At 39.4% G+C, this 25,229-nt stretch overlaps 2 protein-coding genes across 5 annotated transcripts; one reads left to right on the top strand and one right to left on the bottom strand.

The window, feature by feature from the left end:
- The first annotated feature begins 1,727 nt into the window (after positions 1 to 1,727).
- Positions 1,728 to 25,165, top strand: LOC117480571 (carboxypeptidase Q-like). 3 transcript variants are annotated; one of them, XM_034127915.1, is made up of 11 exons: positions 1,728 to 1,811; positions 2,362 to 2,479; positions 3,135 to 3,350; positions 3,457 to 3,573; positions 3,657 to 3,864; positions 4,042 to 4,249; positions 8,222 to 8,333; positions 9,071 to 9,162; positions 9,394 to 9,489; positions 9,929 to 10,034; positions 24,010 to 25,165. In XM_034127915.1, the coding sequence occupies exons 2-11, from the start codon at positions 2,362 to 2,364 to the stop codon at positions 24,168 to 24,170; spliced, it is 1,434 nt and encodes a 477-aa protein (XP_033983806.1). In that variant the 5' UTR covers positions 1,728 to 1,811; the 3' UTR covers positions 24,171 to 25,165. The 3 variants fall into 3 exon arrangements, with proteins under 3 accessions (XP_033983806.1, XP_033983807.1, XP_033983808.1); XM_034127916.1 differs by having other exon boundaries at positions 2,340 to 2,479; XM_034127917.1 differs by lacking the exon at positions 1,728 to 1,811 and having other exon boundaries at positions 2,442 to 2,523.
- On the bottom strand, positions 11,259 to 18,008 carry LOC117480572. 2 transcript variants are annotated; one of them, XM_034127918.1, is made up of 3 exons: positions 17,400 to 18,008; positions 15,861 to 16,044; positions 11,259 to 12,282 (listed from the first exon to the last, which is right to left on the bottom strand). In XM_034127918.1, exons 1-3 carry the CDS (start codon positions 17,850 to 17,852, stop codon positions 12,083 to 12,085), a joined length of 837 nt encoding a protein of 278 aa, XP_033983809.1. In that variant the 5' UTR covers positions 17,853 to 18,008; the 3' UTR covers positions 11,259 to 12,082. The 2 variants fall into 2 exon arrangements, with proteins under 2 accessions (XP_033983809.1, XP_033983810.1); XM_034127919.1 differs by lacking the exon at positions 17,400 to 18,008 and adding an exon at positions 16,592 to 16,966.
- Positions 25,166 to 25,229: the final 64 nt, after the last annotated feature.

Genomic DNA, 25,229 nt, shown 5'->3' with positions numbered 1-25,229 from the left:
AGGACTGATTCTATTCACTCCCTAGCATGTGTGCTGATGTTTAAAAACCTCATGTCCTTGTACTTTGTGTTATTGACCTGCTTCTCATTCATCCCCACTCTACATATATTTCCATTAAGCATACACAATATATCAGTGTGTACTTACCTCTCAGGCAATAATTATATATTTGCACACACTAATTTAGAACATCTATATTATGTGAAAAAGGCCAAACCAAGAACAGACTCTTAAGCAAATTGTTCAACAGCAATCCAATTGTTAGATTAATGTCCAGACACTTATAGTTAGTATTGAGCATGGTATTATGACGTGTTAGATGTAGTTGCAGGTAAAAGCTGTTGTAGCATTTGTTCTACTTGTTTGCACAGTGGTGCAGACATTCTTTTCCTCCCAGCCTCAAGAAACATCCTCTTACAATTGAGGTGCCAAAAGAAGGTTTCAATCTACTGTGTTAAACCACGTCAGCAGCATGTGAGTGGAGCCAAACGCTGAGCTGTTTTCCAAAACACACACTGGATGTCATATATCATTATGTAAAAAGCAAATCGCTGAAAGTAAACAGGAGTTTAACTTCTGTACATAAGTTCAAAAATAAAGTAAGATACTAAGGTCATAGTAGGGTGTAAGGAAAGTACAAATAAATATAGATCTCATCTGACCCTTCTCACAGGCTGGGACATTGACAGTGAATGCCAATGGCTGCAGTGGAATGCAGAAGATTAGTGGTAGAGAACAGGGATGAACGCCGCAGATTGGGATGTTGGCAGAGAAGTGCTATATTTTCTGCAGTGTCGATACAATACATACCAAACACTGGACACTTATTTGGCAACTTAAATTGTTGACAAAGAGATGTGGAAATGTTATCAATGGCTGTTTGACCCCGGGCCCCCACATGTAAGACCGATGTGTTGACCTCTAGGCTACCATCAAGTGTTATAAGCAAAAATGTGTTTTCTAAAAAATAAATATAGTGGCGTTTTAAACTATTAAACGGGAGAAAAAACACTTTTAATGAACGCATTCCAACAGTGGCGTATTGTGGCACTGTTCGCTTTTCAGAGACCACTGCAATTGGCACAAATTCACAACAAACGTCAAAATGCAATTTTTTATTAAAGCCTTGGTTATTTTCATGCCTTCGGGTTAATTAATTAATAATGTTATGTAATGATATTTTTGCTATTTCTTTGGAAATCAAATAATATACAAAACTTCACACACAATAAGTGGTATGATATACCACGTAGTAAACCATTAATTTGTAAAGTAACATTTTGGTGTTATGTGAGTTTGGTAGTACTGCACTGAACAACAGGGGAAGTGATTTTGTCAGAACTTTATGAAGGGGAAATATTTTTGTAGAATGTCGTTTTTGGCGTTGCACTTTGTAGACGGTCCCTGAGCTCTGGGCTACAGACAGAAGTTATCCAGCTCGGAGGACGGCGTGTACCGGCTTGTTCTGATGACGAAAGTACACGGTCTTGTGGTGCTGGAGTAATTCTTAGTAGTTTTACAATGCATACCTTGCTGTTGAATAGGCTGATTACCATGAGGTCTTTCATTAATATATTATTCTATATGAAAATAATTTGGGGTTTAAACCAGTCTATGGTTTAAACCATGTTTAAACTCAAACTCTACCCTTTAATTTGTAAAGATCGTGCTTTTATTGTGAAAACAGCGGGACCGGAAGTTTACGTTGTTAGCACGCTGAAATCACGAGCACGGAAATGTTTATGTTTTTCCGGCATTCTAGCAAACAGTATAAAGTCAACTTTAACAACGACACTTACTAGGCCTAAAGGGTTAGTGTTTGTGATATGTTATGGATATTTCAAATGAAGTTATATGATTAAATCAGCTAATGTTACTTTTAGGACTTTCATCTGCCGTAACGTTTCTTATTTGTAGATAAAGCGGTGTGAATGTGACTGTGTTATAACGGTATAACGTAAAGTTATCTTACTTTAGTGGTGAATTTCAATTGATGGCTCGCGCTACTACTTACGTTGTCGAGCCCTAACTGAATGTAAAGCTGTACAATTTTAACATTATTTACCCTGCTCCATATACACTGCCTATGCCCTGCTCTCAGTATCCAAACCGAAACTAATTGTAGCTGTGTTACAGTATGAAAACTCGTGATTTGAAACCAACTCTCTGAGCTCATACAGCATTCGGTTGTTGGTTATTTTCCGAACCGTTGGCATACAGATCAAGTTTCTAAACGACTTGCACAAACTTAAAATACTGTAGTGTCTCGTGTTGTCAGTATGAGCCTGTTAGTAATTTTCCTGTCAGAGATTAATTAAGAAGCTATTAATCATATGTAGGCCTACGTTGTTCTATTTGCAGATGGCTCTCCTCTCTCTCTTCATGTTTCTCTCCATGCTATCATCTTTGTGTGACTGCCACCCTCAATCTGCTGGGTCCATGAGGTCAATGGCTGTATCCAATCATACTGCAAGGAAAGGTAACCCAAACCCTCCTACCTTCAGACATGCAGTAATAATAGAGGTATGTTTATGTATAGGAATCAGTTTTGAAATGATTTATTTATTTATTTGGTCAAAGAGGTTAATTTTCCTTCAAGGCCATGCAGAACCACACATATTTGCAATGACTCTGGCTAGTTGGACATATTAACAGGTTACAGTGTGGTGAAGCTTTGCTAGGAATCAGTCCCGCCCTGTGCAACTCAATAGGAGAGTGAATAAGCTGTTAATCAAGCGCATTCCGTACACACCCTTACAGTCTTGAGAAAATATATAGCCAGACAACGTCAATGAAAACATCTTTGTGGATTGACTAAGGGTGTGAATGTTTTTATTAACAGGAACCCATTGTTTAACATATATGCTAAATGTCTAACCTGTGATTCTCTCTTCTCAATTTTTGGATATATAAGACATTGCCTACACACCGGTCTATTTATTGTAGAATGATATGAAGTGCAGACTCAGTCATCCCCTCCACACTCAATGTATCTACTCAAGTGACAAAGACACGCTAGTTTTGCATTCTGACTTTTGGACTGAAAGGCTTTTAAAAAGTTAAAAAACATGGTGGATAAACAAAAAAAGGATTACATATTGAGTTCTTTCTTGTGTGTTTCTCTGTGATCCCAGACTCAGACGTAGCTGCAGAGGTAGCAGGTTACGCTGATGTGGCCAAACAGATAATTGACCTGGCTGTTTTTGGAGCTGCCCAGAACCGCTCTTACAGACGGCTGGCCGACTTCACCGACACCATCGGGAACCGTGTCAGTGGCTCACAGAACTTGGAGATGGCCATTAAATACATGTACAATGCTATGACACAGGATGGGTTGGACGTACATTTAGGTGAGATTGCTTTATTATCTTTCTCACTGGGATGCTTGCTTTTTCAGAGAGGTCTTGCACTCTGCTTTATGGGACAGTAACAGTTTTTGCCACTTTTCTTCCCCAGAGCCAGTCAAAATCCCACATTGGGTGAGAGGGAAGGAGAGTGCAGAAATGATTGCACCCAGGGCCAAAAGTCTGGCTATACTGGGACTTGGTAGCAGTGTTGGGACACCACCTGAGGGTAAAGATCATACTCTATCAATCATTTTAACACCTTTCATCCACCTCCATTTACTCCTCTATGTTTCTCTCTTATCTCTCCAGGTATCAAGGCAGAGGTGTTGGTAGTTCAGTCTTTTGATGAACTGAAGCAAAGAGCCAGCGAAGCAATTGGGAGGATTGTAGTCTTTAACCAACCATTTGTCAGCTACGGGGAGACGGTGGCTTACCGTGCTTATGGCGCCTCTGAGGCAGCCAAAGTGGGGGCTGTGGCCACGCTCATTCGCTCTATTACGCCATTCTCTATTAACAGGTATCTATCTATCTAAATATCCTTGTTTATGGTCTCAAATGTTTTGTCTTTGTTTATGTTGAAAATGTACCTTTTGTGATGTAAGAAATATTTCAGAATAAAGTTTCATCAACACCATCTTTCTACAAGGAAATGTATGAAAATGTCTCTCCATCCATACCGTCTGTCTCTCTCTAGTCCCCACACAGGTTTGCAGGACTACCAAGATGGAGTAAAGCGCATCCCTTCTGCCTGTATCACCGTGGAGGATGCTGAGCTGATGTGGCGTATGGCTCAGAGAGGGCAGAGGATCGTGGTCAGACTCACAATGGGAGCCAAGACTCTGCCGGATGCTGACTCCTTCAACACAGTGGCTGAGATACCAGGCTGGGAACACCCTGAGCAGGTAGACCTCAAACTTCTACATTTCCGACTTATTTACCTGTTCATGCAATGGTCTTTCTTTTCCATTCTTTTAGTGTTTGGGAAAGGGTATTAGGGTCGGCCTTTTGAATGAATTGTACGGAAAACAAGTGTCTTGAAAAACACTGTCATTATGTTCTTGTCTCTCTCTTGCGTATTTCCCTCTCTCTTCTTCACGGGTTAGCAGGGTGAGGAAAGTAACTAAGGAAGGAAGTCAATTATTTTGTCCGACTTCAGATATTGCACAGTCTGCCTTTATTTTGCCATATCTTATCTAATCTGTCCAGAAAAGTGCTGATGCTCAGCTCTGTGGAAAATCCTTAGATTTGTCCCTTTCATTCAGTCACTTTGAATAATGTTGTGATGGGAAAACAAGGCTGGTTTTAAGAGACATGTCGATTTTTTATGATTTTAAAGAAAATAAATGTAGTTTTTTTGTTTTTGACGTCTTTGAAAAATCATAAGAAATGTTGCTGCCTTGGCTTCAGCTCAACTCAAATTACAGACTTGCTGAAACCTATCCCCTATGGTACAAACATAGTTTTGATTTGTGAAGATAAGATTTCAATTTAGTTTAGGGTGTATGTTCCTATTATTAGTATTCTTTTCATTTTGAGACTTTTTAAATTAAAACTACTATGCTAAGTATAAAACACGTTGGTAAATGGGGAAGTTGCATAGCAGAGGTATTCAAATGCAAAACGAATACAATAGTCAGATGACAGCATGTATTGTGCAAAAGTGTCATGCACCCTAGAGAGGTGGTCAGTGTTTCACAGAGCAGACACATGCAGAGAGACGCTTACATGCATTTTATTTTCTATTTCTCTTAAATCACGGAGGGTGGAAAATATCCCTGCTCTGAGTCAGAAGCCTATCACCATCCAGATCAGTATCAGATATTTACCTGGACCAGCTTGCAGTGCAGTGTCACACAATGACACACAGGCCATTAGCACATACAGTATGTGGGCACGCCTAGCAGGTAGAACCTGATCAACAGACAAGGTGCTGCTGCATACTTTTTTTAAACAATGCTACTACTTTGCAGAGGAGGCAGTATGATGATAAAAATAATAATAATGTTCTGTTATTCAGTGGATAGGGCTTGAATGCTGCAATGGGTTCAGGGCAGTGTCACACATTGCCCGGGGTGGGTAGAAAGTTAGCACTTGTGAGAGAGATTTAACGTGGAGTCTTTGGACGAAAACTGTGTGGCGGTCCCTTACTGTCGGCTCAAAGCTGTTGCTTCTATCTGCCTAACAGTGGAAGAGTAGCAGGTTAGACATTCCCTATCCACAGGGAGATTCCCAGTCGGGTTGAACTAGCATTTACTAAATAGCTGAGAAAGGTATGTAATTTGTAGCTGCATTGATTTGTGAAGATGAGAGGTGAAACGTGACTGAAACAAACTGCAGCATAGCAAGAAAACAGTTGGAAAGCTTCACATCAGATTTGATCAAACTGACATTTACCATTTCCATGTTTCACACATTTAAAGCCTGCATGGAACTTCCACCCTGCTTGTTGCGCATTTCCACTACAGAGCGGTGCGCGGTTTAAGGCTGCAGCCACACGAGGACGATAACGGTCGTATCTGCTACAGTTCTCTATCAGATCAGGGACGCGGGAAGTCAGTCAGAGCTGGGGGTGTGGGCTTGCGGGGGGGATTTCACAGGTTTTTTTCTAATCAGAAGACGATTTATTGTTGATTGAGACGCAGCCGGGTAGCAATAACAACGCACTTGAACTTTATAGTGCGCACTGCGCACCGGATTTTATAACAATAACAGATGCAGAGTTAACAGAGATTAAACAGATTAAAACGGAATAGGCCTACATGAATAATCATAGGTTTCTAACAGTGACAATTTACACATTTTACACAATTGCACATTTATGTGAATTCGGCTGTGCGATATGCTAGAAAAGTGCTAAATGAACGTATTTATTTATTTTATTTAAGTGAACACAGAGCAACCATCCGAAAATATTAATAATGAGTAACTCTGAACTTCTCTCTCACTCTCTCTGACTCTCTCTTCACGCGCACATAGCATAGGCTACACAACACCAAAGGTGGTCTTGCGTTCAGGGGTGGTGGAAATAAGTCACAGTCTGTTCAGTCATTTGTTCCTTAGCAACAGCTTGTGAGAGCAGCGCATCCGTGTGTTGATGGGACTTCTCATGCTCCCTACATTTTTCCCCTACCTTTCGCCAGTTGTTAAACCCTCCTTTAACAAAACTCCCATCCCTGTTCTTGTCTGCACTGACGAGCGTCTTTTCTATTGCAGAGCAACAGAAGAAGCACACCGCATTATCATTTTCTTTTATATAGTGAAGCTCCACTGTTTAAACCAGCCTGAATTGAAGGATCGGGTGAATGTTTCCTTTCCAAACCACCTGGCAGGGAATGTAAAGTCCTTGGGCTGGCAAGGCTCTTCACCGAGGGCAACTGAGTTGTTGTTAGCTGCTGGACAGGGGGCAACGTCGTTAACAAGAGCCGCGGCCGCGGGTGTTCTCTCCTCCGGGTTGCTGGAGTGACAGTTGTCTGTGTCCACCTGCAGGGACTCCGAGTCGATAGGGTTTTTTGGTTGTTTGGCTTTGGGGCCATTAAAGAAATCTAATATTCGTTTTTGAGACATAGTAGTATAGCAATACTAGTAGCAGACTATTACTTGTCAATTCAACCTCCTCAACCGTGATTTTTCGCGCCCAATGTTATTTGTTATGATATTTTCTGTGTAGTAAAATGTAGCTTTGCGTCGGGCCGAACCACGCCCCTTAGCTGTGATATAATGAGCATATACCACGGCCTGTCGTGAGCTATTGCTTAAACATATTACAGCATTTTTAAATATGTGTAATTCATGTGATGTTCTTTTTTTAAAACATTACTCTGGTTTTCTTTGCTAACTGAACAGTCTGTTAAGTAACCAACGTTTGGTCGCACATTATAGAAAAGGGAAATAAAACAAATGTCATAGCTGACATCATTTTTGGCTCTTGGACGTTGATTCAGCTGGCAGTAGCATCAGCTGTGGTTGAAGTGAGTGTGTGTGTGCGGTGTGTGTGTGCGGTGTGTGTGTGCCCAGTTAACAGAAAGATGTACATTTGAGGTTTGGTGAGTCATTTCCACAGTTTAGCCTTTTCATATCCAGTCGGTCATCTGCGAGTGATGAGTCGCTAGGACTTTTTCCACCCACTTAATTTCGACATCTTCGGCCTTTTTTCCTTTCTAAATCTTTTATCTCCTGGTGTTAAGGCTTCTGTTATTTAGTTACGGCATATAACTATTTGTGGTACTTGACATTGATTGGGATTTGCACTGATCATAAATCTAAGTGTGCAATGGGTAAATTCTGTAGACGTGCAGATTAATCACTGGATAAGCAAACGCTTTGACCTAGTGGGGGTGCTAATAGAATAGTCAAGTGTACAAAATGTATAGATAAACCATCAAATAGTTATTGGAGATATTTCAGTCTGGACCTAAGTGGTGCCGGCCTCAAAGCCGCGCCACCAGCTTGGCTAAAAACACATAATAGTTGTATAAGAAGAGAAACATTTCCTCCCAGTGTAATGGAATGCGTGGCATCTGGGTCATGGTCCAGAGTGGGCTCGTTTTGTTTTGTAACCTGGAACATCGGGTCAGGATCATCCCACTGACGGGAATCCCACCCCTCTACATTCCTGGAAATGTGGATATCTCTCTGACCTGTGTGTGTTTTGTCTTGTTTTTTTGTTGTTGTCTTTGTGACTCTGTTCCTCTGCCCTTGTTGTCAAAAAGCATCACCAGCTCAGAGAGCGTTATCCGGTGCTATTCTCTCACACTTCAATCCAGAGAAAAAAAGTTCAGGATACATTCATAAGCACTTAGCAGAAGTCTCCCATCACAGTGTCAAATGTATTGTTTGGTTTTTTTATGTATCTCTTTATTTATATATTCTGTTAGGTTGTCTTACTGAGCGGCCATTTGGACAGTTGGGATGTGGGTCAGGGCGCCATGGATGATGGAGGCGGAGCCATGATTTCCTGGGAGGCCCTGTCACTCATCAAGGAATTAGGTAATATAGAAACAGAGACACTGTATAAACAAATATACCGTCCAGATAAACTTCCACAAAACGAACAATGTTTCATACTGCAGAGATAGATCCAAAGTATACAGACGGCAGCAAGCCTACACAAGCTCAGAAGCAAACAATGTCAAGTAAATGATTGACTTTATTATTTAGCTTTATGCAACCTGTTTGCTCTTCAAAGATCAACAGTCTTCTTTTTAAACAAATGACAACAACTCTAACAGTTGGTAGGACAATTTACTAAAGCAGAATATACTAAAGCTCCATAATCAAATGGAGCAAAACTACATTTTCTACATGGGTGTTTCAACAAACTCCAATGGCCAGTTAGTGCATACTATAAAAGGAAGTATTCCATTTCCGACTAAGGGACAAGTTACAAAACAATTCCTCCGACTGTAAACAGTGATTTCCTCCAACTGTAGAGGAACAAAGACACACAGAATAAGGGAACACGCTCGGATATACAGTACAGTATTCTTCTGGACAAAATAATGCATCCGAAAAAGTGGGGACCTGATCATCAAACCAACAGAATCAGATCCAGTGATGAAAAGTGTTGTAGTCTGGAATATATATAGCCTACTAGTTATCTAAAGAAAGGTTAAAAAGACCATTCATCACTAAACATGGCCGTTTTGTTAATTGGAGCTGCAGTCTCTCTCCTCTTAAATTATTTCAAGCTTATTGTGTTGATTTGAATCTTAATTTATTTCCAGGTTTGCGTCCAAGGAGAACCCTGCGGGCGGTGCTGTGGACCGCTGAGGAGCAGGGGGGTGTCGGGGCGCAGCAATACTTTGATCTACACAAGGTACTGTATACTACTACTGCAGTACCTGACAGAAAACTCACAGGAAAAGAAGTAAAGCTTATCATTACTACTGGTAAGAAGCAGGATGTTTCTTATGAAGATCATACAGTTGGTCACGGACTGAATATGGATTTTTGTTTTATCTTTATAAACACACATTTGTTTTTTATGTGTTTATGCTTTCACCATGCTCAGTCCCCTTCCCCTATGTTCTTCTTCTCTCCCACACAGGTGAACATGTCAAACTTTGACCTGGTCATGGAGTCTGACATGGGGACATTTACCCCGGAGGCTCTGCAGTTTACTGGCAGTGATGCAGCACGAAAGGTTAGGATTGAAAAACAGGTCACAAGATTATCAGAATTGATTTATTCAGGTTAAAAAGTCTGTATTTTTTAAAATACAAGATTCTGGAAGGTTTGGTGAATTAGTGATCAGTCCAGTAAATGTGATGTTTTATGTTTGACTTCCTAGATTGAACATTTTAAACTCCAGATTGAACCTTGCATTTACAGTAACCTTAGTATAGTCTCTATTGAGCATGTAAATGCTGAAAATCCATGTAACCACAGGATGACTCATCTTTTATTCATGCGGTTAGATGGTCTCTTAATATTTACAATGGGTTTGTAGTATGGTGTCTGAATAACAAAGGCCATGTAATGTAAACATTAGTAAATCTCTGAAATAGAATACTTAAATTTGAGCGAGCCTTGTTTGAAAACAGATTGTGTGAAAAAGCACTAAACTGTATCCGTACCAACAGGTGATGGCAGAAGTGGTTAAACTGTTGGCTCCCATTAATACGACCAAACTGGAGGCACACGGAGAAGGGACAGACATCTCCCCGTGGTTAAAGGCAGGAGTACCAGGTCAGTTAAATCAATATGTCTATTCTATCTGTCTGCCACTAGCAACAAATGATCATGATATGTTATATTAAAACAGAAAATGCAGAAACACTCAAATGAGGAAGTAACTCATCCTTATTTCTGTGGTTCTGGTTTAATACCTTCTCTTAAAGTGCTGTTTATACAGAATCACATCCTCATTGATGAACTTAGACACAGTACAGTACAGGGAAGTAGGTAATGCAGATACTCAATTGAAACATACTTTTAGTTTAGCAGTAAGGGGGAGATACCGTAAAAAGCCATGACAAAAAATGTATATTGATTTTGGATTTATTGAATAGATGATGGTAGAAACAGATTGAACCCTCACCATTCATGTACTTAATATCTGACAGTGTATTCCTTTTATTGTGGCTTTAAGATATTTGAATCTGACTAGCTTATATAGAAGTGAAATTGCAACGTAAACGGAAAGATGTTGTGTATCTTATAGACAGGTTACCGTTAACACATTTGATTTGAACTTTTTAGTACATACCAGCTTTAAATCAGAGAAGGAGAACTAGTTGAGGGAGAAATCCATTTGTGCTATTGTCAGGTGAGATGTAGAGGACACTTTTACAGTAGTTAAGTTAGGAAATTGATTTACTAAGGGACATCTTAATAGTAATGTTTGCAGAGGAACTGAAAACCAAAATATAAAATAAGACCAATTGAGCAACTACACATTATGTACTCATTATGTAATTACCGTCTACAATAGCACTATTTTAGATAGACAGATGTTCCTGTTTAACCTTTTGCTCAATCATTATAATAAGTAGCTGCACGGCCACTTTGTTTCATGACACTTTAAATAAAATAAAAAATGTCTTGACTCTAACAGTTAAAGATTGGGTTTGTCTTCCAGTTCGTGACCCGAAATCTTCCAGTAACATGATATTGTACAATTTTACAGATGCGTTTTTTTATTGTCCTTTATTGACTGGCATTTCTTTTGTCTTGAATTCAGCTTCATTGAAATTCATTCTGTTGAATCTGAAATGAATTTGACATGTTTAGAACATATTGTAAGCCTTTTATCAATTGTATGTTAGGTGAATTATCTTGCCTACAAGCAAGGTCTTTTTTACATCATCAAAAACAGGGCTTAGTAGATTCCCTCCTGGAGTGTGTGCTAACAATATGAACATTAAACTACTACTAAAAAAAGAATAATAAATAAACACAACACATTATGAATAAAGAGAACTTTGTTTTATAACAACACATATCGAACATGTACTGTATGTTTTTCCTATAAAAATGAAAAAGATCATCTCTGAACACAGCAAGTTGAATGAAGAAACCTGTGAGATAGGATCCGGCCACCGACAATTCACAGGCTATAGATTAAATCTCAGTTTTCTTGCTGGCCTGCTCGAAATACTTTTTGGCACACATAACCAGTAGCTCCAAAAGCTACATTTAAATCTGTGTCAACATATCTTTTCCCTTTTGGTTACTGTTTCTCTTACATTTTCAACATGAAATACAGTAAATGAACCAGCTTCAAGCTGCAGGAAAAAGCACAGAGCTGAAACTGAACCTGGTAGTCAAAAAAAGTGTCCTTTTGGGTAAATATCAAAGATTTCACGTTCCCCTGATACACTTGTACATTTTAAATTCAGCATCCCTTGATTAGCAATGATGGTGAAAAGCTGTACCGATCCATATCAGTTTGCCTCAGTCCTGATGGATTTTTTGATAGTGAAAATAGGAATTAGTTTGTTTCTATCTTTGTGGTTTCGGTAGATATTGCATTATCCAAACTTCTTCTCCACCCCTGTCTAGTTTCGAGAAGTGAAACGGCACTGTTCTCAGAAAAAAACTTTGAGGTATAACTATATAAACTATTAAAAAAAAAACACATTACACATTTAGCCAGGCAGACCACAAACCCCATTTTTAAAGCAGTAACCAAATGGGAGAATTAGTTGCCTAAAAGCATTCAGTTTTCTACAGTATTATTAAACAGTTCCAATGGAGCGGCTGAAGGCCTGCTGCCTTGCTCAAAGAGTCCACAGTCATGTTGAATTCCCTGGTTCATTAATCCCCATAGACGAACCGCCTTCTGAGGGGCCTTCCTCCTCGTCTGATAGGCTGAGTCGAGGTCTCTTTGGTGGTCTCTTAACTATGGTTGGTTGTAGGAGCAGCAGTGGACTGTCCAAGGGGAAGGTGGGGGTGCAGACGCCACGATCTTTGCCGGGCACTCTCGCTTGGGTGGCTTCAAAGTAAAGACAAGGAAACAAGTCATTATGTCAGTAGAACATTCATGAGAACACTTAGTATTATAATTTTAAAGTAGTATTAAAGTTAATACAGGGTTGCCAACTTTGGGTGCCTGGCTGGAGTGAGATTTTGATATCATGGGTTTAATTTGGTTTAATTACACATATGCGCACGAAATGACTGCTATCGTGTCAGCAGCGGGACCTTAGCATATAGGATATATATACAATATATACAAATACACAATAATGGACACAGACTATAAAGGGCACACAGTTTCATTCATTAATGAAAGTCAAACATGTTTGTTTCCACTGTTTTATTGTGTGCCTGTCGCGATAAGCAATTAATTTACTTATCGTACGATAAATAAAAATGAACTCGATAACTTTTCTGACCTCGATAAATTGCCATTTACATGAGGATGTGACTACAGGGATGCAAACTCATCAGGTATGAAAAAGGTGACAAGGATCCGAGCCCCCCGACCCCACGGAATATCGGCTTTAAAATGAGGAATAACAGAGGATTTTAGCAGTCAGAACAACTAAAGCAGTTAATAATAACAGAAAGAGTCACATCTAATAGAAATATATAAAAGCATTTATTTTAATTGTGTAGCAGTCAGTTTATAATTTTGGCAGCACTGTTGAGCATTTTGAAAATGTATTTTCATGCCTCTGTTCAAGGCTTAGTCTTTCTATCTTTATAGCCACTGGTGTAAAGTAACTAAGTTCATAAACTCAAGTACTATACTTGGGTACAATTTTGAGATACTTGTACGTTATTTAAGTATTTCAATGTTTTGCTACTTTGTTCTTCTTCTCCTCTACAGTTCAGAGGTAAATGGTATTTAATCCCTTTAGTTACTTTACAGATGTGGATGAATGATGTGAAATATAATCAAGTCTTAAATCAGACTTTAGTTCCACCTGGAGTAAATCCACAAGCTACTCTGTAGTATACAAAGTCATTCAAACTAGCTGCACCTTTACCAGCTTTGAGAACACTTTCATGATCAATCATTATAAAACATATCATATATATTATTCTGAAATGGACCAATCTGCACAATCACTACTTTTACTGTCGCTACTTTCACTATATTTTGATGATAATACTTTTATACTTTTACTTGAGGAACATTTTGAATGCAGGACTTTTACTGTAACAGAGTATTCCTACACTCTGGTACTTCTAGTACTTCTAGTACAAGACCTTAGTACTTCTACTTTTACTGTCGCTACTTTAACTATATTTTGATGATAATACTTTTGTACTTTTATTTGAGGAACATTTTGATTGCAGGATTGTTCCTACATTCTGGTACTTCTACTTTTACTCAAGTACAAGATCTGAGTACTTCTACTTTTACTCAAGTACAAGATCTGAGTACTTCTACTCAAGTACAAGATCTGAGTACTTCTACTTTTACTCTAGTACAAGATCTGAGTACTTCTACTTTTACTCAAGTACAAGATCTGAGTACTTCTACTTTTACTGAAGTACAAGATCTGAGTACTTCTACTTTTACTCAAGTACAAGATCTGAGTACTTCTACTTTTACTCAAGTACAAGATCTGAGTACTTCTACTTTTACTCTAGTACAAGATCTGAGTACTTCTACTTTTACTCAAGTACAAGATCTGAGTACTTCTACTTTTACTGAAGTACAAGATCTATACTTATACCACCTCCGTTTATAGCCTATGAATAGAACTATTAGAAAACGAAGGCTAAAGCTAACGTTAGCAGATAGTGACAATGTATGCTAGTTAGCTAGCTCAACGATAATATTGCGACAGAAAAACTTTTCAGTGCACATCACGCTCTGCTGCTCCAACAGGGAGCTCTGCTCTGAACACCTGAACCCGTTCTAACAGCTGTTCACCAGCGGTGGTCCAGTCTGTGCCACAGTGACTCCGGACCACACAGTTAATATTAACGAACGCACCCGTAGGTAATGTAGCTAATGAAGCTAGACCCTCATCCCGGAGCAGCAGAGCCTTATTATACATCCATGAGCGGAGCCGATAGGCAGGAAGACTCGAGCACACAGCTCGCGCTTCATTATAATATATAAAAAAAGAACACCATGCGTGTCATGATGGCACATAACAGCTCGCGGCCGCAGATTACTCCGGGTCCCAGACCCCCCCCACCCCCCAAAAATATTTTTATTGCAGATCTACATGAATCACACAAACAACCTATTTTGGATTCAAAACGGCGAATTTTGCCTAAAGGTGACAAGTTTGCATCCCTGTGACTAGCAGTTTGAAAGGATGTACTTGAATTATTATTATTATATATTATCATTATGTCAGTGGTCTAAAATGGTCATACAACGGTGCCGACAATATTATCGTTTATCGCAATAATTTCCGGGAAAATGTATCCAACAAAATTAATTATCGTGAGAGGCCTATACATGAAACACACACAAACAAATCTACAGACTTACTCCAAACATATTAATTAACACACTCTCACTCTCATATACTCTTTGACTATTTTGGCCTAGTAGAACAATAAGCAGCAGACTTTTACTTTTTTATCATTTCTACTGGATCTTAGATCTGCGCATGCGCAATACGGGTCGGCAGTTGCGGCTCCAGAGTATTTTTGTTGGGTAATCTATGGTAGGGCTAACCCATACAGTGGTGGGGCTCAAGTCAGTATTTGCAATGTAATTACATACACGCTCCCCCCGACAGTGAAACGCCACGCGTGAGGTTTAGATGATTTCCCTGTCTCAATCCAAATTGAACTGTATGAAATAAAAAGGCACATTTGTCTTGTAATAAATAAAAAGGGCGACCTGGAGCCAATCCTGCAATTTCCACACAGGTGAAAGAGTTGACATGCTGAAAACCCAACCCCTGCAGGGGGGGTCTGGGGGGATTCTCCCCCAGGAGATTTTTTTAAATACTAACATAAAATACACATTCTGGTACTCTCTTGAGAAGAAAAATAAATAAATCTATTACTACACGACATATTTAAAAAAAATGAAAGCCATTTTAGTTTTTTGTTACTTTGTTCTGAAAGCTGAACCTGCTGCTCCTCACAGAGAGAAGAGGGAAGAGGCTGTGTGAATTACTTTACATTGTGGATAAGGGTGGATAGCCCCCATTGTTCTGTGTGTCAAAATGAAAGACAGCCCACACACACCTATCAATCATCAAACCGTGGGGTCTTATTTCATTACGTGTTGATTTCTATCAACACGTAATGTTGTATCGATGTATAGAGATGTACTACAGCAAAAGTATTCTCCGTCGGGACTTCCTGCAACAACACCACGCCGTTATCGTGATTCTGATTGGCCAGAAGACATTATCAAAGATGTTCTATTGAGAAGACGTTCACTACGTGACAAAAGTTTTCAAAACCGTTTCTAGTCTTCGGTATTCTTGTTTTTGGCGTGAGAATAGTTTGGGCAGCGTGAGATTGAGAGTGAAAGCGTGTGTCACACGCCAGATGCGTGAGAGTTGGCAACCCTGGTTAATACACAAAAAAAGGAAACAACATTTTACACATAGCTACTTGATGATGTGTAGGACTACAAACCTATGCTGCGAACGGGATTCTGCAGAGTTCTCTTGGATAACTGTGTGCCGACTGATCTTCTCTTTAGAGGTTCTGTTTTTATGGATAGCTGAGTGTCTGATGTCCATATTATCTCTGGAGGGTCAGTCTGGGAGGCTACGTGTCGTACAGCAGGCGAAGTTTGACAGAAACTGTCCCCGGTACCCTAAACGTAGGGGAACATTGACACTTTATACATCCATCATCACAAATATATTTTAAAATAACATGCTAAAATATTGAATGCGAGTTTTAGGTTGGTTATTCCACAGATATTCCCTCTGGTCTTCTTACTCATATTCATATCTGTGCATTGCTCTCCTTAGGCAATCAAATCCAATTAATCAACAACAACAATTTATCCTACTTGCCCAGTGAATAAATAGTATTTGGAATGGATTTGGAATCATTGGTTCACTTGACATGGAAGCAATCGAAAGAAAATGAAATTATCTTTAGACTTTCAAAATACTTTTGTAAAATGAATACATGCCAATCGGTAACTTAAAAAAATACACATCTATTATAGATGTGTCGCCTAATCTTTCAATAATATGGAACATTTAGTAGGTTAGCAAAACTAACTGTCTAATATCAGGCAAGCTCAGAAACCAGAGTGTGTTAAATATAAATAAAGGGACGCTATAATGTATGATAATGTGCACACAGTAGCCTATGTGCTTATTTTGCATATGCTGGGTTGGAAGCCTCACCTGTGGCACCACTTGTGCAGAGGTAGGGACAGAATCAAGGTTTAGGAGAAGCTGCTTTTTAAATTCAATTTCCAGCTCTGCATAATTGGAGAAGTTCTCGCGCGTAAAGTGGAGATAGCACACGTAAACAGACGAGGGGGGAACAAAGGAGGGGGGGGTGTCGAACCGACCCAGAGCCTGCAGCCAGCGGTGGGCCAGCTGCGGGTCGGTGGGTAGGGGGTGCAAGCCCTCCGTGCTCCTGCAGTCCGGATAGGAACATGTTCGATCCATGTTGGCCCGCTGAATAACACGAGAGGATAAGCTAACCAAGCTAAAAACGAACTAACGTCAACTCCTCTCTTTTGATAGAGAGGCGAAGTCCCGCCCTTCTACTTCCGCCCCATGAGTGGCGAAGTCACGCCCATCTACTTCCGGTCCATGGGACCTTATTTCGGAAAAATTATGTATTGAAGTCAATGGAGAGAGAAAACGTATCTTTCGATCCCGTTTGAATTGTGCCATGAATTACACATGTTAGCTACCTAGCTAGTAGCAAGCACGTTAGTTAGCATTACAGCCGGCTTAGCCTTGTCATTTGTATTAGCCTTACAGTAGTAGTCATTGCGGCAGTATGTCTGAGCATGTTATCAAATGCCTGATAATTAAAATAAAAGCAAAGACAGCGGAGCGTACAAAATAAAATGTTACACAAACATATAAACACCTAACCGATTACTGTTTGGGTTTGAGGCGACATTTATACGGTGAAGCTACATGCTACAAGCTAGAATAGCTTTATCAGGAAAAACACCGCTAAATAAAAACTTACAGCTTCCAAATTGGATGTGGCCTCACTGGCCTGGTCCCGGATGGTGGGTATTGATCCCGGTTTTAGCCTTAGTTTGGAGGCAAATCCTCCTTTGACTTGAGTGAAGTTCATAAACATGTCCGGGACAAAATGTTGTGAACACACAAGCAGAAATCTGCTGTAGTCTTCTGGCACATGTCCCTGGAAAATGAACTCTAGCCACAGATTACTGTCTTTTTCCAGAGATGGCAGTGCATGCAGTACCTTGCTCTTGTCCTGATTCTTGCAGCCAACAACAGCACAACGTTTAACTCCCTTAGACGACATCGTTGTTAGAGTAGGCAAAAACAATAACATAGATGTGACTGGGGAAGCTTTAGCCTGCCGACAGCCTTCTTCTTCTTCTTCTTCTTCTCTTCGTTTTTGGCGGATTGCAAACAACTTAAAAGGTGCATACCGCCACCTACTGTACATGAGTATGAATCATCATATCATCCCTAAACCAGCATATCGAAAACATAAAACTGAGAAACCATAAAATAAATAAAACAAAACAAAAACAAAAAACAAATCATCCATGATCTATTCTAACCTACTGTTAGATTATTTTCCCTATCCCAGTTTCCCTCAAAAAGGTGAACAGTGCCTTTCTGGTAGCTCTACTCCTTCTCCTTCTGTTCCCAGAATACCAGCTACATTCCACTCCCTCTCTGCCTCTAAAACTTTATCCCTTAATTTTCCTATTTAAACTCTATAGGTGACACAATGTAATAAAAACTCCACAGTTCCCACACTTGTCACTGTCACTTTTCCCCATGACATACAATGCAGTGTGATTTAGTCTGAGCCTAGCTTTCCTCCCTTCTATTTCTTTCTTTATAAATATTAATTGTAATTGTCTTTTGCACGTGATGATACTCTTTGCCTTTCTGGTCTTTCTCCCACCTTTTCTGCCAGATCTCCATCCCTTTCTTCTTAATTACTGCTTTTCCTTCTCCTTTTCCAAGTTTAACTGGTAATGTGATTTCCTTTTGTAGTGCACTTTTTGCTAATCTATCAGCACACTCGTTCCCTTTCACCCCCTCATGAGCAGGCACCCAGCAGAACTGCAGATCTATGCCGCTTCTGTGAAGTCTTAACAGGCTGTGATTGATTTCTATGAGTATGTCTTCTCTGGCAGTTGTTGTTGACTGTATGCTTTGTAAACTGGATAATGAATCTGTGCATATCACCACCCTATCTGGTCTGATCTCTTCCACCCACTGTAATCCTATTACTACTGCCAGCATTTCTGCTGTATACACTGAAAGTTGGTCTGACGCTCTTTTTGATATCGATATTTTAAATTCTGGGATATATATACCAATTCCGACACACTCTTCCTTGTTCTTAGAACCATCTGTGTATATTTTGAGGTAATTGTGATAATTTCTCCTGAGGTACAAACTTGTTTTGAATCCTACTTAATTTATTTGCCACTCTCTTTTCTTTTCTACAATACTCACATCTATATTTACTATTGGAAAAAGCCATGGGGGTACACTACTGAATGGATTTGATGGTGAAAACTCTAACTCATGCATGCCGTATGTCCTTATTTTTCCTTTACTTGTCCATCCAAACCCACGCCCCTGAAACTTGGAATATTCCCAGCACTCCTGTAATGTTTTGTTTGTGACATTTCCTTCCCCACTTCCTGACCCAATAAGCAAGAGCAATTTTCTCTCTTCTTAGCTCCAATGGAGTCTCTCCTGCTTCAACTAATATTGCATTAGGGGTTGACTTAATTGCACCTATACACAACCATAACGCTTTATATTGTAACCTATCAATTTTAAGTAATGACGTTTTTGCTGCTGCTGCATATTATACACCCGTAATCCAGAGTTGTCCTCATAATTGCCCTATAGATGTCGATTAATGCCTGTTTGTCTGCCCCCCAGTCACATCCAGCCACTGCCCTTAATAGGTTCAACACTTTTTTGGATTTTGTTTCCAAATGTTTAATATGAGTTTTCCATGTACATTTACTATCTAACCATAGCCCCAGATATTTAAATTAATTGACCTCATTCATCGGCTTTCCATATAATGTAAGCTTCTCAGTCTCCATCTTACGTTTATTCGTAAATTTCATGAAGCAAGATTTGCTTGCTGACAGCTTGAAACCCCAGTTATATGACCACTTCTCCACTTTCTTTATAGCTTTCCCTATCTTTTCAAAGACATATGGAACATTTCTTCCCCATATCCATATGGCCCCGTCATCTGCATATAGCGCAGATTTTATGCATCCCTCCAAATTACTAAAAATGTCATTTATCATAACGTTAAATAATATCGGGCTGATTGAACTCCCTTGAGGAATACCATTTTCTATACTGCAATCTTTTGAAACCTCTGCCCCTACTTTAACTCTGAATTTCCTGTCTGATAAAAAAGCCATGATCCAGTTATACATTCTCCCTCCAACACCCATTCTACTCAATTTGATGAGCAACCCATCCCTCCACATAGAGTCATACGCCTTTTCAATATCAAAATATGCTATTGCCACAACCTCTTTCATTTTCATTGTCTTTTCAACCTCATTGCTTACTCTTACCAAAGCATCAATTGTGGATCTTCCTTTACGAAAACCACTCTGAAAATGACTCAGTAACCCTCTCTGTTCTAAGACGTGTGATAGTCTATGCACTATCACCTTCTCCATCCATTTACACAAGTGTGATGTAAGAGCTACAGTAGTTATTGGGATTAGCAGGATCCTTCCCTGGCTTATTAAATGGCAATATGACTGCCGTTTTCCAACTCCTTGGTAAGACTCTGTTTCTCCAGATTTTATTAAATAGTCTCAGTACTAATTTGAATGTTTCCACAGGTAATTGCCGGAACATGGCATAGCATAACTGATCTTGTCCTGGTGCTGAGTATCCTGTACCTTGTAAAGCTATTTTAAGTTCTGCTATTGAGAAGTCTACATCAAGAGCTGATTTATCATCCCGTCTTTTTTCCCTCACATTTTCATTTTCTCTTAATACACACTCTTTTTGCTGTCTATGTTTGTCATCCAGGTGCTCCCCACTATGCACCGCGGCAAATGCCCTACCTAAACATTCTGCCTTCTCTTCATTTGAAACTGCCACTTTATCCCCATCAATCAAAGCGGGAATTTTAACCGACTTCCTTTTCCCATTCATCCGTTTAAACATAGACCATACATCCCCTAACTTTACTCCTCTTCCAATGGTGGAACAAAACTCTCCATGACGTCTTTTTTGTGTATTTTATTGTTTTACGGGCTACTGCCCTTTTCCTTTGATAATCTGTAATATTGTCTTGTGACAAGTCTTTCTTTAAAGACCTAAATGCCTTGTTTCGCTCTTTAATAGCTCTGCTACATTCCTCATTCCACCACGGCACCACCTTCTTCCTACCCTCTGTTGTTCTTTTTGGTATAGTTTTATTTGCTGCTTCTTTAATGTGCATTGTGACTTTATTTGAGCACTCCTCTATACTTCCTTCTAATGCTAACAATTGTGTTGAGTCCTTACAGTAAAGCCTACATGTTTCCCAGTCAGCTTTACCAAAGCACCACCTGGTAAATACACTCCCTTCCTGTCTAAATACATTTGTGTTGATGATTGTAAAAACTGGGTAATGATCACTTCCTATGGTAGAATCACCTTTACATACCATTCACATGATTTAACTAAACTATCCGTCACCAGTGTGAGGTCCAAACATGATTGTGTCCCCCTATTCACGTCTATTCTTGTTTTTTGTCCATCATTAAGGCAAAACAGTGATCTTTCCTCTAGCATTTCTTCTACGACATCCCCATTACTGTCTGTTTGACTGCTTCCCCATAGGCTGTTGTGAGCATTAAAGTCACCACACCATACTTCCCTTCTATGAGCCGTCCCTGCTATTGTCTGTAAGGTTTCAATGTTCAGATTTTTGCACGGGTTATAGAAATTGATAAGCTTTATGTTCCCTTCTTTCCTTGGGCTGCATATTTCTACTATGACACGTTCCTTGTCTTACGGGGATGGGACTACCCTATAGGCCAGCCCAAAGTAACACACCCTCCACCATTTTGATTGCTAACTCTATCATATCTTATAGAGCTGAACCCTGGAATCACAAAGTCTAGATGAGGTTTTAACCAAGACTCTTGCACACAAATTACATCTGGCAAAAGTGTTTCCTTCAATGTACCATCTCGTTTGCTCATAAGTCTGTTGGGCTCAATAACTTTTCCTCCTTTAATCTCCTTTTTAACATCATCCATAGACATATTTAATTGGACTCCAGATATGACTCCTCAGTTTCAACATTGTCATTGCTCCTGGGATATGAGCCTTCATTTTTCCCCCTCAACCTCACATTCCCCTGATAGGTGGAGAGTTGGCCCAATAGCCGTAGCGCCACTGTCCTGACGTCAGTGAAATGTTCAAATCTGGATCAGTTTTTATCAGATCCGTTGCAGCCCCGTTTTTAGAGATTTGGGTATGGAGGAAAATAGAGAGGGTTGTGTTTTCTGACACTTGGTGAGTTCCCTGGAACACCGGGGACACATATTCATGTATAAAAGATCTTTTCTACTTCATGCTATCTGCACAAATGGTTGACATTAAACATTAAAACGACCAGGCAGTTCAGAGAGAATCAAAGGAAGGCAGGCAGGCAGCTTTGCATGCCATTCTTCTGGACATGTTTCATTGTGGTAATAGTGAGGATAGTCAATCCCTTTTTTGACAAGACAGTAGTGACGGCCATCTTGGTGACGTGTGTTGTTGTCCAGAGATATAGTTCATTGAGCGTTTCACACAAAAAAAATTGTTATTTCACAGTTTTACGACACATTTTTTTTTTTGACTTGCAAAATTATCTTTTAAATTGACAAACATCATATGTGTAATTCGTGGCACAATTCAAACGGGATCGAAAGATAATCTTTCTCTCTCCATTGACTTCAATACATATTTTTTCCGAAATAAGGTCCCATGGAGGTCCACCGGAAGGGGAGGGACTTCGCCAAAAATTATATATTGAAGTCAATGGAGAGAGAAAGTTTATCTTCCGATCCCGTTTGAATTGTGCCACGAATTACACATATGATGTTTGTCAATCTTAAAAAATAATTTCCATGTCAAAAAAGTCACAGTTTGTTGTAAAACTGTTGAAATATAAGACTATGAAAAATACGCAACTAGAAAGACTACAAATCCCAGAGTCGCGTAAGTGATGTCATTAACGTTACACATTACACTCGTGTTACTCACCGAAACCTTGTAAAGCCGGTCCCGCATGCTGGCTCTTACGGAACCGACTAACTCCCCTTTTGTGTGCGTACAGCTCTCAACATGCCCAGACTTGTAGTGATTTTCACCTCTTTTAATACTTTTCGCCTCATTCTGAAAGAAAGAGGTGAAATGTGCCAACGTGACGGCCATCTTGGTGTTGGTGACGTGTGCGAGACCAGAGATGTAGTTCATTGAGCGTTTCACACAAATAAAAGTGTTACTTCACAGTTTTACGACACATTTACATTTTTTTGACTTGTAAAATTATCTTTTAAATTGACAAACATCATATGTGTAATTCGTGGCACAATTCAAACGGGATCGAAAGATAATCTTTCTCTCTCCATTGACTTCAATACATACTTTTCCCGAAATAAGGTCCCATGGAAGTCCCCCGGAAGGGGAGGGACTTCGCTCGCAATGCATTGATATCTGCTTTACTGTCACCTGCTGGACTGGAGTGTAGGTCTTTAAAACGACAAAACGATCCCACCCTAATGTTCGCTTACTAGAATGGTCTGGTGCTTTCAACCACATCACATGATCTTCCATTGTCATTAACTTAGCTGATGTTGTGATTTGATCTGAAGCCCTTCTCGTTCCTGTTGGCTTAAAAACAGATGTTCATTATTGACCATAGAAATAATAGTTTGACTAAAACTTCTAAAATCGAAGTACACTCTTATTAGCTTTATCACATTTCCATTGCCCCCACATACAAGGCAGAAACCCAGAGTAAAAACAAGCCATTGCAGAACTGACATTGCATTTAACCGACAAGCACCAATGGACAGTTTACAGAAGGGACTGTACTGTACATTACATTACTAACAGATATATATATTTAGTGTTTAGTTAGGCTCATAAACTAAAGCTCCCCTACATTGGTAAATTATAAAAGATAAACTAATACAAATGTTGTTTCTTTCAACACATAAGAATAACACTTGTTTCCTAAAATAAAAGCAAACCAAAGCAGACTGAAGATAAAGATGATTTAAATAGAAACGTCACAGCAATGAGAAGTGAAAATCGTTTTTTTTAAATAAAGAATTAGACTTCTGCATTCTCTCTCTCCATGAATTTCTGAGTGACTTTTGTTTCACTAACACTAGGTCAGAGTTGGTCAACAGCTTTGATGAGTTATGTACCACTCCTTGTATTAGTCAGACACAAGTTCCTCTTCCACAGAAATGCCCTTGGGGATTACACCAATTTCCTTTCCAATGTAAAATAAATTCACTTTAAATTCCATGTACATTTTCAGCATGTAACATTCACTGGAACAGTTTGAAATATATATTTCTCAATCTCTCCTCCAGGTGCGAGCCTCCATGTGGCAGACAGTCGATACTTTTGGTTCCACCACAGTGAAGGCGACACCATGAGCGTTCAGGACCCTCAAGAAATGAACCTCTGCTCGGCATTGTGGGCCGTGGTCGCATATGTGGTGGCCGACCTACAGGACATGTTGCCCAGGTAACCAGTTCAGGATGCTGAGCTGACCTGAACAGCACAAGATCACTGTGAACTGGACGGGTTCATTTTAAAGGTCCCATGTCATGGCCATTTCTACTGTAATAACCGGAAAAGCATGACATGGGACCTTTAAACAAACAGTCAAATCAAACTTATTTTTTTATTTACATGAGATTGAATGGTTTGATTCAGGGAGTCTTTGTTTACACAGTGAATGTGAATCATACTCAGATAAAGGAGTGTATCCAAGAGTGGATTAAAAGTAGAATGTTGCATGATTTCAGCACAAACCTGTTTTATTTATTTTTTCATTTTACAATAAAATACATTTGTCATTGCAACAATAAGTTTGTTTGAGAATAAAGATCCAATAGATTTACATAATGTTTTTACTCTGGGCGGTTCCATGGTTATCTTAAATCTTAAGCAAGATAACCAGGACTAAAATAGGCCATGTAAAATCAACATAGCACATGCTGATATGACCATTCTACGAAATGTTTTATACTGATTTTGAGCAGAGAAGAGCACACTGCTTAAAACCACAGAAACATTTTATCTTGTTCATGGAAAAGCTCATTTAAAAAGTATGGTTTACTGACTGGGACAAGAAACCAAGAAAGTTAGAATAGTGGACTTGCTTAGGTACTTTATTTTTCTGAATGTTTTTATCTTTTGGGCTGAGAAATCAAACAGGCAACAACAATGAGCTAATAAATAAGTATTATGAGACAATGTGGAACTGTTTAAATCTGTATCTGTCTGTATGCATTTATATTGTGCGCTGACAAATCAAACAGGCAACAGCAATGAGCTAATAAATAAGTATTATGAGAAAATGTGGAACTCTCTAAATTCCCAATGGTTTCATCAATTTCAAGAAGAATAAGAAAGAAGAATGACCTCATCTTAACATTTACAGGATATTCGGTAATATTTAACACACCATTGCCGTGTTGTAATATGATAATTGAAGTATTATCGTTTGCTTTACCACGTCACCCCGTCTGCTCTTCTGCTTTATTACTCTGAATGTTGCTGATAGTGTTGTTTTTGTTCAAAG

This window comes from Trematomus bernacchii, unplaced genomic scaffold (genome assembly GCF_902827165.1).
Source record: "Trematomus bernacchii unplaced genomic scaffold, fTreBer1.1, whole genome shotgun sequence".
Lineage (NCBI taxonomy): Eukaryota > Metazoa > Chordata > Actinopteri > Perciformes > Nototheniidae > Trematomus > Trematomus bernacchii.
Note: the sequence above shows the minus strand (reverse complement) of the source record. Positions and strands in the feature narration are given on the sequence as shown.

Bases quoted from the DNA above. Each gene is read 5' to 3' on its own strand.
- LOC117480571 (XM_034127915.1), top strand. From the start codon at position 2,362: ATGGCTCTCCTCTCTCTCTTCATGTTTCTCTCCATGCTATCATCTTTG. The intron at 3,351-3,456 runs GTGAGATTGCTT...TTTCTTCCCCAG, and splicing joins TGGGTTGGACGTACATTTAG to AGCCAGTCAAAATCCCACAT. The intron at 3,574-3,656 runs GTAAAGATCATA...TTATCTCTCCAG, and splicing joins TGTTGGGACACCACCTGAGG to GTATCAAGGCAGAGGTGTTG.
- LOC117480572 (XM_034127918.1), bottom strand. From the start codon at position 17,852: ATGTACAGTAGGTGGCGGTATGCACCTTTTAAGTTGTTTGCAATCCGC. The intron at 16,045-17,399 runs GTAAGTTTTTAT...CCCTACGTTTAG, and splicing joins CCACATCCAATTTGGAAGCT to GGTACCGGGGACAGTTTCTG. The intron at 12,283-15,860 runs GTTTGTAGTCCT...TTTACTTTGAAG, and splicing joins GAATCCCGTTCGCAGCATAG to CCACCCAAGCGAGAGTGCCC.